General features: G+C 37.3%; 1 protein-coding gene across 3 annotated transcripts in view; it reads right to left on the bottom strand.

Moving 5' to 3' along the window:
• The window catches only part of INTS2 (integrator complex subunit 2), a 47435-nt gene that overhangs the window by 8491 nt on the left and 26057 nt on the right, over positions 1–12887 (bottom strand). For all 3 annotated transcript variants that reach the window (XM_036033597.1, XM_028519364.2, XM_036033598.1), the window contains exons 15-19: positions 12356–12464; positions 9156–9260; positions 5158–5322; positions 3605–3806; positions 1893–2018 (exon numbers count right to left, since the gene is read on the bottom strand). In XM_036033597.1, coding sequence (XP_035889490.1) covers positions 1893–2018; positions 3605–3806; positions 5158–5322; positions 9156–9260; positions 12356–12464 — 707 coding nt within the window. The remainder of the gene's footprint in view (positions 1–1892; positions 2019–3604; positions 3807–5157; positions 5323–9155; positions 9261–12355; positions 12465–12887) is intronic.

Here is a 12887-nt window from a genome sequence, read left to right as displayed (position 1 = left end):
TTAATCTAAAATATAAATTGAAATGGGAATCCATTTTTCACCTGTCAAATTGGGAAATCTGTAAGATAGTGTGCAAAAGTGCACAACATCAAACCCAGTATGGGAGCGTAAACTGGTTCAGCATTTCTGGATGACAGAATAAACATAGGAATCAAAAGTCTTAAAAAATGAGCATGTTACTTTTGCCCCAATAATTCCATTTTTAAGAATCTATTCAAAGGAAACAGTACATGGAACAGTCACCACAGCACAAATAAAACATAGGAATAAACAAAACAGAAGATTGGGCTAAACATACTATATCTATGTGAATACCATGTAGCCAATTTATATAACAATATCTATTAACATAAGAAAAGGTTCACAAGTTGTTTTAAAAAATCCAGGGTACATGCCCTGGCTGGTGTGGTTCAGTGGATTTAATGCCAGCCTGCGAACCAAAAGGTCACAGGTTCAATTCCCAGTCAGGGCACAGGCCTGGGTGGCCAGGTTCCCAGTAGGGGCCACGTGAGACGCAACCACACATTGATGTTTCTCTCCCTCTCTCCCTCCCTTCTCCTCTGTCTAAAATAAATAAACAAATAATATTTTTTTAAAAAATCCAGATTAGAAAACCATTATATACATATGACAGCATAATTTGACAACTTCTGAACAACTGGAGGCAATTCAGGTGAAAAGTTACCTACTTAAGTGGATTTTTAACACTGCTAAATTGTTTTAGCAGTGTTATTTACTATTATTTTTCTTTTATTAGATACTTAATGTCATTTATACTATTCAGTCTTCTGATTCCTATTTCCTATGAAACCTTGATCTCACCCATTCATATCTGGCTGATTTTGCACATTTCATCACTTCAAGAATATCACCTGAAGTTGGAGGGCAAGGAGTCTATTCGGAGTATATCCTAGTCTTCTTTACTCCAGTTCCTTTCCCCTCTAAACCGTCTCATGCAAAGCTTCCCTTCTTAAGTTACCACCTAAAAGACCTTTCAGCCTACTAGTCAAGGCTGTCCATACTGTGACCCCAATCTAGCTTTCCACTTCTGAAGTCCATTCCCAAAAACTTACCCCTCCACAGAAGTCATTTTCATTCTTTCTTTTACACTTTTGCATATACTATTCTTTTGCCCACAATCCCTTCCTTGGCCCCCTACTCACCATCATTATAGCATCTGGTCATCTAAACCCTATTTTTATTCTTTATAGTACCATTCAGGTCCCACTTCCTTACCTCTTTCCTGAACTTTTAATAACATCCATTTACTATACCATTCCTCTACTCATGACCACATTTTTTAACTTTTCATTTATTGATCTTACTTCCCCACACAGGTGGTAATCACTTTAAAGGCAGGCCCCTCAACTTATATATATTTGATATTATTTAGTAGAGCAACTAGAAATTCAAATATTAACAATGTGAATTAATTAATTCTGCCCCTGAGGTGAAGCTACTTCAAAGCAATTAAGTTCAGCAATTATCAAGAAATTATAGACAAATGTAGGCTCAATGAAGCTAACATCACAGTTGAGGATGCCAAAAAGATCACAGTTTTAATGCACTTAATGGTTCACAATAAACCAATTTTTTAAAAGCCTTTCCAACAATGCCAGCGGACATGGTATTATTCTGCACTGGTCTTGTTCTGAGAGAAAGAACAGCCATTACTGAGGGGTGCCAACACCAAGAAGGACATTTCTTTAAGGCTAGGTTTTATTTGAAGCTGAACAGATAGTTCACGAACACAGCCAACTTAAAAAAAGCCTCAAAGGCTGCACTGCCAGTTATCTGCAGGAACATCAGATAGAAGTTTAAGCTGAATTTCAGTTTCTTTGACTCTCCAGAGCGTAACTCTCTAATAAAAATGAAATTCAAATGACACATACCTGTGTACCCTCTGATCACATCTTAGGACGATGAGAGGATCTATCATCAGGTCGTTCTGAGTATACTTTTGTTGTCGAACAAACTTTATGGAAGGTTGAAGTGCATTAACTGTCATTACCCACAGCCTGGTAAGACAATAATCACATGTTCAAAAACAGCTATATTATAATTGAAACCTGTAGCCATCCAGTCCTTTCTATCTTAAAAAGATTATTTTCAGGAAAAAGAATAGAAAACTGGTGTGAATGAACTTCAAAAACTTAAAAACTATAGAAATCTAACCTATTGTTATGTATCTAAAATAAATGAAGATAAAACATTAAACACAAAGTAGTTTCAAAGATCTTCAACACTGTAATGGAATAATCGTGGCATATAAAATAAACATTTGAATTAAATTCTCAGTAATACATCCTTGCTATGACTCTATGTAACTCACCGAGCCTCTCTGAACAGTTTCATTTATGAAACAGGAATGTAAGAGTCATAATAATGTGCATACTGAATATTGCTTTAAGCAAAAATTCTGAGACAACTGTTGGGAGAAATGGAGAAGGGGGAAGCGTGTATTGGGGAAGAGGGATTCACAGGGGAGGAGGGAGGTAAAAGTATTAAATCTTCATCTTGTATAGTAGGAAGTCGAAAGGTAATTTCTAAATCAGAAAGTTAGGAAATCATAGTAATTATAGGCATATTATTATGATATATATGGGGAAATATAAATGCCACAATAAAAAGATAAAAGGTGGCCCTGGCTGATGTGGCTCAGTGGATTGAGCACCAGACTGTGAACTGAAGGGTCACGGGTTTAATTCCCCATGGGGGCACATGCCTGCTGCAGGCCAGGTCTCCAGATGCATCTCTCACACATCAATGCTTTCTCCCTCCCTTCTCATCTCTCTAGAAATAAACAAAATCTTAAAAAAAAAAGATAAAAGCTGCAAGTAGTTGTCTCTAGGGAATAATATTCTAAAATGGGAAGGTGTAGGCAGGCCTTAGATACTATTTAACTTCTCAAGTTATGTGCATTTATTAATTTTATATGTTAATTTACTTATAATTAATATGAAAAAGTTAGGTGCTTATAATTTAATTTTTTTAACTTGAAAAGTATAAATATTCCCAGATGTACTGAATCAAATTCTCAGGTTAGGTCAGCCTGGTGTTGTTTTTAGAGCGAGCCGAGAGTCTTTGGTACAACCTGTGGGCCAGTAGAGAGAGCATCACATGACTAAAGACAAAATAATTAATCCAGTGCTCCCTAAACTTTACTGCTCACTGATGTCACCTAGGGAATCATTAAAAAAATACCAGTGCTTATCTCTATGCACAGACGTGCTAATTCACTGGCATGGGTTGCAACTCCAGGGTCAGGAGCTTTGGAAGATCTCTGGGTAATGTTAATATTCAGCGAATGTGGAGCCACTGAAAGGACGATTGCAGCGCTGATCTCGGTGACAAGCAGCCACGGTGGCTTCCTGAGGGCTCACTTTTAAAGAACCTCTCACAGTGGACATACTTTAAAGTTTCTCTCTGTTTCTTAAGATAAAGTTTATGCTCTTCATTCAAGTTACAACAACTCTTTAATGGTCTGCAGGAAGGATTTATACTGTCAAATAGTCAATAATTTTTAACATTTAAGTTTAGGTTACTGCATATAATCACTGCTATATATTTATCTATTTACACGAAACAATACACGAAAAATTACCTTCTAGGCATCACAGTATTAAGAACCATCCACAGTTTATTGACCGTTTGAAGAATTCGCCGCGGAACCCCTGAGTTCAACAGCTGGTTCATGTTGGATGTTAGTACTTCTGCATACGGTATAAGTTCACTGGCAGAAAGCAGAGTCAAGTGTTCCAGAATCTGCATCACTTGTGTGTGACTTACTGGGACAGCTGAAAAGGCTACAAGGAAAACTTAGCCGTCATAATCTAAATTCCATGCAGCTTACCCAATAAGAAGTATTATTGCTCTATCACAGCAATTTTCAAACTTTTTTCATCTCATGGCATACATACACTAATTACTCAAATTCTACAGTACACCAAAAAATATGTTTTTTGTTGATCTGACAAAAAAAAAAGGTATAACTCTGATTCATTCCCAGCTACTGTTTTGTTGACTGTTGTCGTTTTTTTCAGTTTGACAGTCTAAGGACAGAGAGGTCAGTGCCACCGACCAAACAGTCAGGTACTGAACGTTTCAAACACTGTTGCGGCACGCCCGGTGCAAACTGCTAGTCTGTCAGACTGCCGGCCAAGCAAATCAAGAAAACAACGTTGCTTTAAAAAAGTAAAACTTTCAATCCTAGCCATAGTTTTGGCTATACTTAAAATAAAGGCGTCAAGAAAAATTCATGTTACATGTAGTCATTTCATAAAGAACAAAAAATAATCTCATGTTTAAATTCATGTTAGTGACTCAAAGATAAATGTCATTTCCTTGGTGATTCAGACTGATTTTAAAAATTGACTGAAACAAAACATGAAAATATACCCTAGTACTGTTTTTGGTAAAGCATTCATTTGAAGGATTCAAATTTCTCCATAATTTCTTCTGGTTGCTCCCTGTATAAGTTGGAAGCATCCGGCACGGCAGACTGCTGTTAGTAAATAATATCGAGAATTGCGCTGCTAAAAAAGACTGATGTGACCAGTCTCTGGCCACATCTGGCTGTTGAGCACTTGAAATATAGTTGGTCCAAAATACGATGTGCACTAAATATAAAATACATACCAGACTGCAAAGACTTAGTATAGGAAAAACAGTAAAATATCTCCTTAATAGTTTTTTACATTGATTACATGATGAAATGGTAATATATTAGATATATTGCATTAATAAAATAATTACTAAAATTAATTTTGCCTGCTTTAAACCTTTTAATGTGGCTATACAAAGTTTAAAATTATAAGTGGCTCGTATCATATTTGTATTTGATAGTGCTGAGCTAGAACGCCATACATTCAAAGCAAGTTCACTTGCTCTATTCCATAGCACTTATTTCTGACCATGTCAGGACCTTCCTAAAACCACATGACCTGTCTCGTGACATAACTTAGGACTTACAAGGAAACAGACAGAAGCATGTCACAACAAAATGGTTAAAACTCAAATGCAAAGAGAATAACTTAAAATATATTCACCAAAACACTGTTGTATCCCCAGGAAAATTCTGCATGATTTTATGATTTTAAGGAGCTTAACATTTCTTTGTACTACTAAAGGGGGAAAAGGGTTATCGATTTACTGTACCTTCTTGGAGTTGTTCAGGAGAGTGGTTTTTGGCATTGTTAGTCAGAAGCATGCGCCTTAACAGAGCATCGGTCCCTGTGATTTCTTCTTCACAGATCCAGTCGTCCACGATGCATAAATGTGGATAATTAGTTGCAAGGAGACGTAGTAAAGCCGAATGCAACCCTTGAAAATTTACAGAAAGTCAACTGGATTCTTCATTCTTAAACACTAAAATCTTCCATCTCCTCTCTCCCTTCTCCCATTCACTTCCAGCCAGTCAAAGGAGTCTGCACTTGTGCGTGCACACTGCAGTCTGAGAACTCCTGTTCAGTAGTTCAGGTGGGGAAATCTGCTTAAGATAACCAAGTAATCTGATACACGGGACATTGAAAACTACTTCTTTAATCAAAATTTCTCAAGTTTTCTTCCTCCCTATCCCAACATAAAAGTCTCCCACCGGGAAAAGCTGTTCAATATAGCAGTAGGTCAAGAGTTGAGGGGAGAGGAAAGCAAAGAATATCCATTTGGGGGAGATTACATGTGGTTTGAAAAGACCTCACTCAGAAATTCTTATAGGCTTCTATTGAAGAATATATTTTTTCCTCTAACCCAGCTGAGAATCATTGCTATAGATAGGTAAAATTACAGTTGCCCACTTCTGAATACTTAAAAGGTCTCAGGCACTTTAGGTACATTTTCTCATTTCACCCTAACATGCTACAAGGTAAGCAATATTGTCTTCATTCTACTGTAAGGGAATAGGCTGTAAACATTTATTAAGGTTCCCAAAGTCACGCAGCGAAGTACAAGGTCTGTCTGGAAAAAGCCCAGCTGTTGCTAAAATAATGAGAGCAGTTTGTGCCACATCATGTAATCTGACAGCCAAGGGGAGTGGACTGGAATACACATGCATGAACAATGATCATTTCACTGTACTAATACTCAGTGGGAGTGGTAGACACTATTGAGTGAGCATGTGTACTGTGTGGCTGTTGCATTCAAAATGACTGCGTGAGTAGAGTAATAAATCTGCATCAAATTTCACGTTAAGCTTGAACACCCTTCCACAGAAATTATTTGGATGAATCAGAAGATTTTTGGGGACAATGCAATGGGTGAAGTGCAAATAAAAGTGTGGCACAAATGCTTCAAAGATGGTCAAGAATCTGTTGTAAGTGACCCATGTTCTGGAAGGCCTGCAAAAAGCAGAACACCCGAGAATGTTGAACATGCCCAGGCTGCAATCAACAAAGATTGGCAACTGATAGTGCAAGAACTAGAAGCTGACCTGGGATTTCCAAAAACTACCGCGTCTGAGATTTTGACACAGGATCTTGGCCTGAAACCTGTCTTGGCAAAATCATTCCAGGATTCTACTACCAGTGCAGAAGGAACATCATGCTGCAGTTACTAATGACTTGATTCAAACCACTAACAGTGAACCAGATTTCCTCAAGGTCATGACTGGAGATGAACTGTGGGTCTACAGCTATGATCTGGAAACAAAGGCCTGTGGTCCCAATGGAAGTTGCCTGGTTCTCCAGGCCCAAAGGAGGCGTGGCAAAATCACAGCAAGGTCAAGACCATGTTAACTGTGTTTTTTGATTGGGAAGGTGTTGACCATCACAAGTATGCCCCTCTAGGCCAAACAATTAATAAGGAGCACTACCTCAGTGTTCCTCATCAGTTGAGAGAAGCAATACAATGAAAACAGCCGCAGCTATCAACAACCGGTGATTGGCAGCTTCATCACAACAACACACCTGCTCATGCATCACATCTTGTGCAGTTTTTTGGCAAAAAATCAAGTCAGTCAGGTGACTCAGTCCCCTACAGCCCAAATTTGGCACCCTACAACTTCTGGCTTTTCCTAAAACTAAAATCACCTTTGAAACGGCAGAGATTTCAGACCGTTGATGAAATTAAAAAAAATATGATGGGGCAGCCGATGGTGAGTGGGAGAACTGTGTGAGGTCCAAAGGTGCCTACTGTGAAAAGGACTGAGGCATCATTATCCTATGTACAGTGTTTCTTATATCTTGTATCCTCTTCAATAAATGTCTCTATTTTTCATGGTGTGTGTCTGGATACTTTCTGGACAGACCTCTATGTTGGCCAACTGAGGCAGTACTGATAGTATCCACAAGAGGGTGCATTTGCCTTCCTTCAAGAAGAGTTAAGGAGGAACTGAGGGTTTCCAGAGGGATACAGGTAGGGGACTGGGCAGAAAAGGGGAAGGGGATTAAGAAGTACCAATTTCCAGTTACAATTCACAAAGCTGGAATGTACAGCAACAGGGAACAGAGTCAATAAATTAACTATGTACAGTGATGGATGGCTGCTAGACTTATTGTGGTGATCACTTTCTAAGGTATATAAATGTTGAATCACTGTTATACACCTAAACTAATAGTTAAAAATAAAATTTTTAAAAAGGAAAAAGTAAAATAAAGTCTATTTTTTAAAAAAAAGGTTAAAGAAGCCCAAAAGAAGTGGGAAATCTTCCTTTTATTAAATCAAAGTCATGTTACTAATCTTTTACTTATAGTATAGTTATGTTTATTCATGACTATTATTGAGTAATATCAATAATGAGAAAATAAAGATACTATAAATCATTCCTACTTAGATAGACAAAGTACCACTATGCTTGGCACATAAATATCTAATAAATATTGTTGTTACTATATTGTTAGTATCATCATCCTCATCATCAGAGTTGAAAGAGTAGTAATGATAGTATTAGTAGTAATAAAAACACTAGACCCAGTCATCCCCTTATTATGCAACTTTAATCGACTCCTAATACCACTGCTCAGTCCTAACAGGAACAGCATCTGTTTCCTTTCTCACAAAAAGTGCTTAAAATTACTGTTTCTGCTTGAAAGGCACTAACAATCAAAAGTGGTATTATTTTAAAATTTAAACATCTAAATGCACAAGTATGTGTAAAGTTAAGACTATCCGAAAACAGTTACAGAAATGACTGCTTACAATAGTGCAAATTAATCCACATTTCATAATCTCTTCAAGAAAATGTGTTAGTTGCCAACTGCTGCCAAATATAACATTTCTTTGAAAATAAATTAAGCAAGATATAAACGCAGACATCTGCCTAAAAGTGAACAAAGAATGTTCAAGTTCTGCCTTGAAACCAATAATAACAAAGAAAAAAAAAGAGGAAATTACAGCTTTGAAGAAACAAGCAAACAAAAACCCCCAAACTCAAATATTATAAACAAAAATAAGGAAAATTACAAATTTCTTTTTTTTTAAGTGTACATAGTTTTCTTTTTTTTTAATTTATTTATTTATTTTTTTTTTTTTTAGAGAGGGAAGGGAGAGAGATAGATAGAGAGAGAGAGAGAGAGAAACAGCAATGTGCAGTTGCTGGGGGTTATGGCCTGCAACCCAGGCATGTGCCCTGGATGGGAATCGAACCTGTGACACTTTGGTTCGCAGCCTGAGCTCTATCCACTGAGCTACGCCAGCCAGGGTGGAAAATTACAAATTTCAAAAAATATTACCATATTCTATTTGACAGTTTTACAGTAAAAATATCATAGTAATTCCATGCTTTGGAATATGTGAGGCAGGTAAAACAATAAAGTAGATCTACATGTGCTGATATGAAAAGATTTCCAAGACTACAAAAGAAAAAGCAAATCTCAGAAGAGATAGGGTATGATACCATTTATAATTTAAAAAATAATTTTTACTCATGTATGTATCTATGAGAGCTTCAACCACATGAAATTGCATTTTTGAATAGTTGAATACCTGCAATTTCATATGGATCAACTTGGAGGAAAAAGGTCTGAAATTAGACACCAAAACAACACATCTAGGATGAGGGGGGCTGAGGTCAGGAGGTACGACAGTGAGAGATGTAAACAGGGATTTCACTCTGGAATATCTTGAATTTTTAACACTGAGCAACCTATTAAATTTATCATTATAACAGAAGAAATTTGTTAACATTGAATGTTAGCAGTAAAAGCACGTAAAACAAATACCTCCCAGCTCCTGCTGCAGCCCTTGAGCTTGTCGAATGAGGAATTTGATAGGAATCTGGTCCATTAAAGAAGACGAATATGATTTTGGCTTTCTTTGCATGGCAGCTGTCAAAGATAAAAAGCAAAAGAAAAATAAAGTATCAGAAACGAGAGGAATCTTAACCTTCAATCCAAATGGGATTGAATATCAATATCAAATTAGTTTTAATTCACTCAATCTGAGAATAGAGCTCATAAAAGATGAAGAACTACTACCAAATCAATGGGTACTTAGTAAGAACAAGAACATACCTAAGAGCAACATCTGGAAAATGCCCAGAAATTGAAACTAGTGGGAGAAAAATCATAATGGGTAAGAGAAGTCATCTGCAGAAATTCCCTGCACTAAAAAGGAAAACCTGCTAAGTGAAGTCTCCCAAATCTAATTAGGAAAACCAAATAGAGTCATGACCACATGGCTTAAAGCTTCATGACCCAGTAGCCTTAATTTACTCTTATATCATTGTGGTGACTGACACTTTTTAAAAAATTTTTACTGTTTTTCCATTACCATCTAGTCCCCTTATACCCCCCCCCATTCCCCAGCAGTCACCACACTGTTGTCCATGTCCTGAGACCTCTGTCCTTTTTGTTCAATCCTCCACCCTCTCCCCTCCCCCGCTTTTTAAAGAAACTTGGACAACTGAATTTGACTTCCTTTCCTCACAACTTCTACCTTCAGCCAGCTAATTATTCCATCCTGGTTTTTTTTTTAAACATGTCCATCTTAATTTCTGTTCTTTTTCTGCTGGACTAATTTAGGGTCTACACACCATCTCTTTAAACATCTATTATGGCCCAAGTTCCCTGACTCCAATTTCTCTTCTCTTTAACTCATCCTTCACACATAGATTTGGCCATATCACGTGTCTCTGGTTGTGTCCTCAAAGACCTTGAGTGGATCCCCAGATCCCACGGAGAAAGGTCTTGCTCAACGCTTTCCTGCTCTGCCCAGCTCACCATATTCTACATGCCTGGCACCCTCATCTCCGTCCAAGGTGCTCTGCTTACACATCACAGAACTACATGAGCAGCTCAACCAGGATGGTCATAGAAAAAGCATATCTAATATATGTATTATTTTTCAAATACAAACCACAAAATGTAAAGCTCAACAAATTTTTCTTTTGGTTGAAGACAGTTAGTACTGCAAGTGGAAGGAAAAAGGTTGAGAATCATTGCCTATACAGACTATATACCTCTTGATTAGATGTAACCCCACTTGTAAATTAATAAATTAATATCCTAGTTTTCCACACCAATCTTTTATGAACTGAGTAAGAATATGTTTCAGATGGTTATTAAAACAACAGAGGTGCCAGGGACACTGAAATCCTGGTTCCAACACTTACTAAGTAGAGAAGTTATTTAACTTCCCTGAGTCTCGGTGCTCTCACCTGTACAGTAAAGGTAACAACGGTTCCCATCTCAAAATTTTAAGAGTTCACAAGAGTTAAAGAGTATTGAAGTGTCAAGTAGTGTCTGCCATATAGCAAGCACTCAAATTTTAACTAGTGTTATTAAGATCTTGAGTCCCCAAGTTCAGCTTAGGGTCAAGTACCAACATTTAAGTTTCTAAGCCCTGGCTGGGTAGCTCAGTTAGTGAGAGCGTTGCCCCAATTCGTCAAGGTTGTGGGTCCAATTCCCAGTCAGGGCACATACAAGAATCAACCAATGAAGGCATAAATAAGTGGAACAACAGATCACCATTCCTCTCTCTTTCTCAAATGAGTAAAATTTTTAAAAATATATTTCATTTTCTAGACCTATGAAATTGAAGACAAAATTCTGATCATACTTTAATGATCCCATCAAAGAACTAGCAGCCCATGAAGCCCTGCCTGAAGCAATTATTCTCTTTAACATCTCTGTAAAAATGCAGAAAATATTTTTTGAGAGAAAGAGAGAGGAACATCTATTTGTTGTTCCATTTATTTATGCATTCATTAGTTGCTTCCTGTATATGCCCTGACCAGGGATCGAACCCGAAACATTAGTGTATCAGCACAATGCTCCAACCAGCTGAGCTACCCAGCCGGGGCTTCTGTATTTTTCTGTGTTAAAAAAAGTTTTTTGCTAGAGATTAGTTTAAATAAAAACTAAGAGAGTATCTTGGTCCCCTGCTACAATATTAATGGTCTGAGTTCTCCCCCAGAACACCTCCTTGTATATAACTCACTCCTCTACTATCTAGTTATTAAACCACAAGTGTCATATTCCTTAACAGACTTTCTTATATGTGAATAAAAGTGAGAGGCCATTATCTAATGTTTATTATTAGCCCACCTTGTCCCTAATGTGACAAAGACTATAATTACAGTTATGGGATATCAACTGTATAACCCTAACAATTATAGTCAGGAAAGAAAACAATTGAGAAATTCACAGTCTATTTAAAACACAATACTTCAGATAAATAAGTGAAACTGATGTGCCAAACACTGAAAAGTGACCTTCATTCATAGCTCACAAAAAGTAAATCACTCAGCTGTGCCAAAATAAACACCCGTACAAGAATGCAATTTCCCTGCATTATATACTCAATGTTTATAGTTTAATGATACTCTTTTTGGTTCAGGTATGGAACTACATACATGTAGAAAGCCTAAAATACAGGTGAGTTTTCTTTTTCAAATATAGGAAAACACAGTACTTTATACTGATATCTTCCCCTCTAAATCTGACCTTCTGATATTGTACGAAGCAGCTAAGTGTGAAAACCCTGTTCAGTGATCATTTTAATGGCAAAAGACTTTAATGGCAAAAGTCTTCTGTTGTTTTTTCTAATGCTTTTGTTTAGACTGTTATTCTTCAGACTAATGGAAGAAAGATACTGCAAAAAATGAAATCAAGAAACCTCTTAATTTATATTTCATTAATAAGGTCACTAAAGTTGTTAAAATACCAGCAATTCAGTCCTCTGCTAAGTCAGCCTGCTGAAAAGAGGACTGAGCCTTATGAGGGGTTAGGAGCCCCCACGGGGACGTAATTCATGCATCAAAACACACGATGCCCACACTGCAAGGACTATACAGAATGGCGCTGAAGGCTGGTAGAATATTTGACCTGACTTTTTCAAGTAACAGCTGGGAAAGTAACAAAACATAAACAAATAACATGAACCATCTATCAGTAGACACACTCCTGCAGGCACAACTTACCTAAAGTCTTCGTGTTCGCCAGCAGAGCTTCCTCGTAAGACAGAACATAGTAAAGCACCAAAAGCTGTGCCGTGATACTGAAGCGCTGGTTAAGGCGGATGTTGTCGCTCTGGAAGTAACAGAAATGCTTTAAAATAATGTTAAGTTTCATGGGTGCTTTTTTGATAGCAAAATATCCAAAATAGACTATTCCCAAGCTCAGGTAAAATGGGAGAAATGTTGCTGTTTTCATTACTCAAAGAGACAACTTGAAGTTTAAATTAAATTTTAGATGGTGTGGGAAATGAAAAGCAGCATGCTTTAACAGTCTCTAAAACAGGGGAAAAAGGCTCCATCTGCTACTCAACAGAAATCCCATCAGGCTGCCTTGGCAAAACGCTTACAGGGGTCTCAAGTATTGTCTGAAATTACACATTAATATACATTTGTAAAACATGTGACTACTTCGCCTTCTAACAAAACGGAGAGCCCCCAACTGATATGGCTCAGTGGATTGGGTGCCAGCCTGAGAACTGAAAGGTCACCTGTTCAA

The sequence above is a fragment of the Phyllostomus discolor genome, chromosome 8, assembly GCF_004126475.2.
Source record: "Phyllostomus discolor isolate MPI-MPIP mPhyDis1 chromosome 8, mPhyDis1.pri.v3, whole genome shotgun sequence".
Lineage (NCBI taxonomy): Eukaryota > Metazoa > Chordata > Mammalia > Chiroptera > Phyllostomidae > Phyllostomus > Phyllostomus discolor.
Note: the sequence above shows the minus strand (reverse complement) of the source record. Positions and strands in the feature narration are given on the sequence as shown.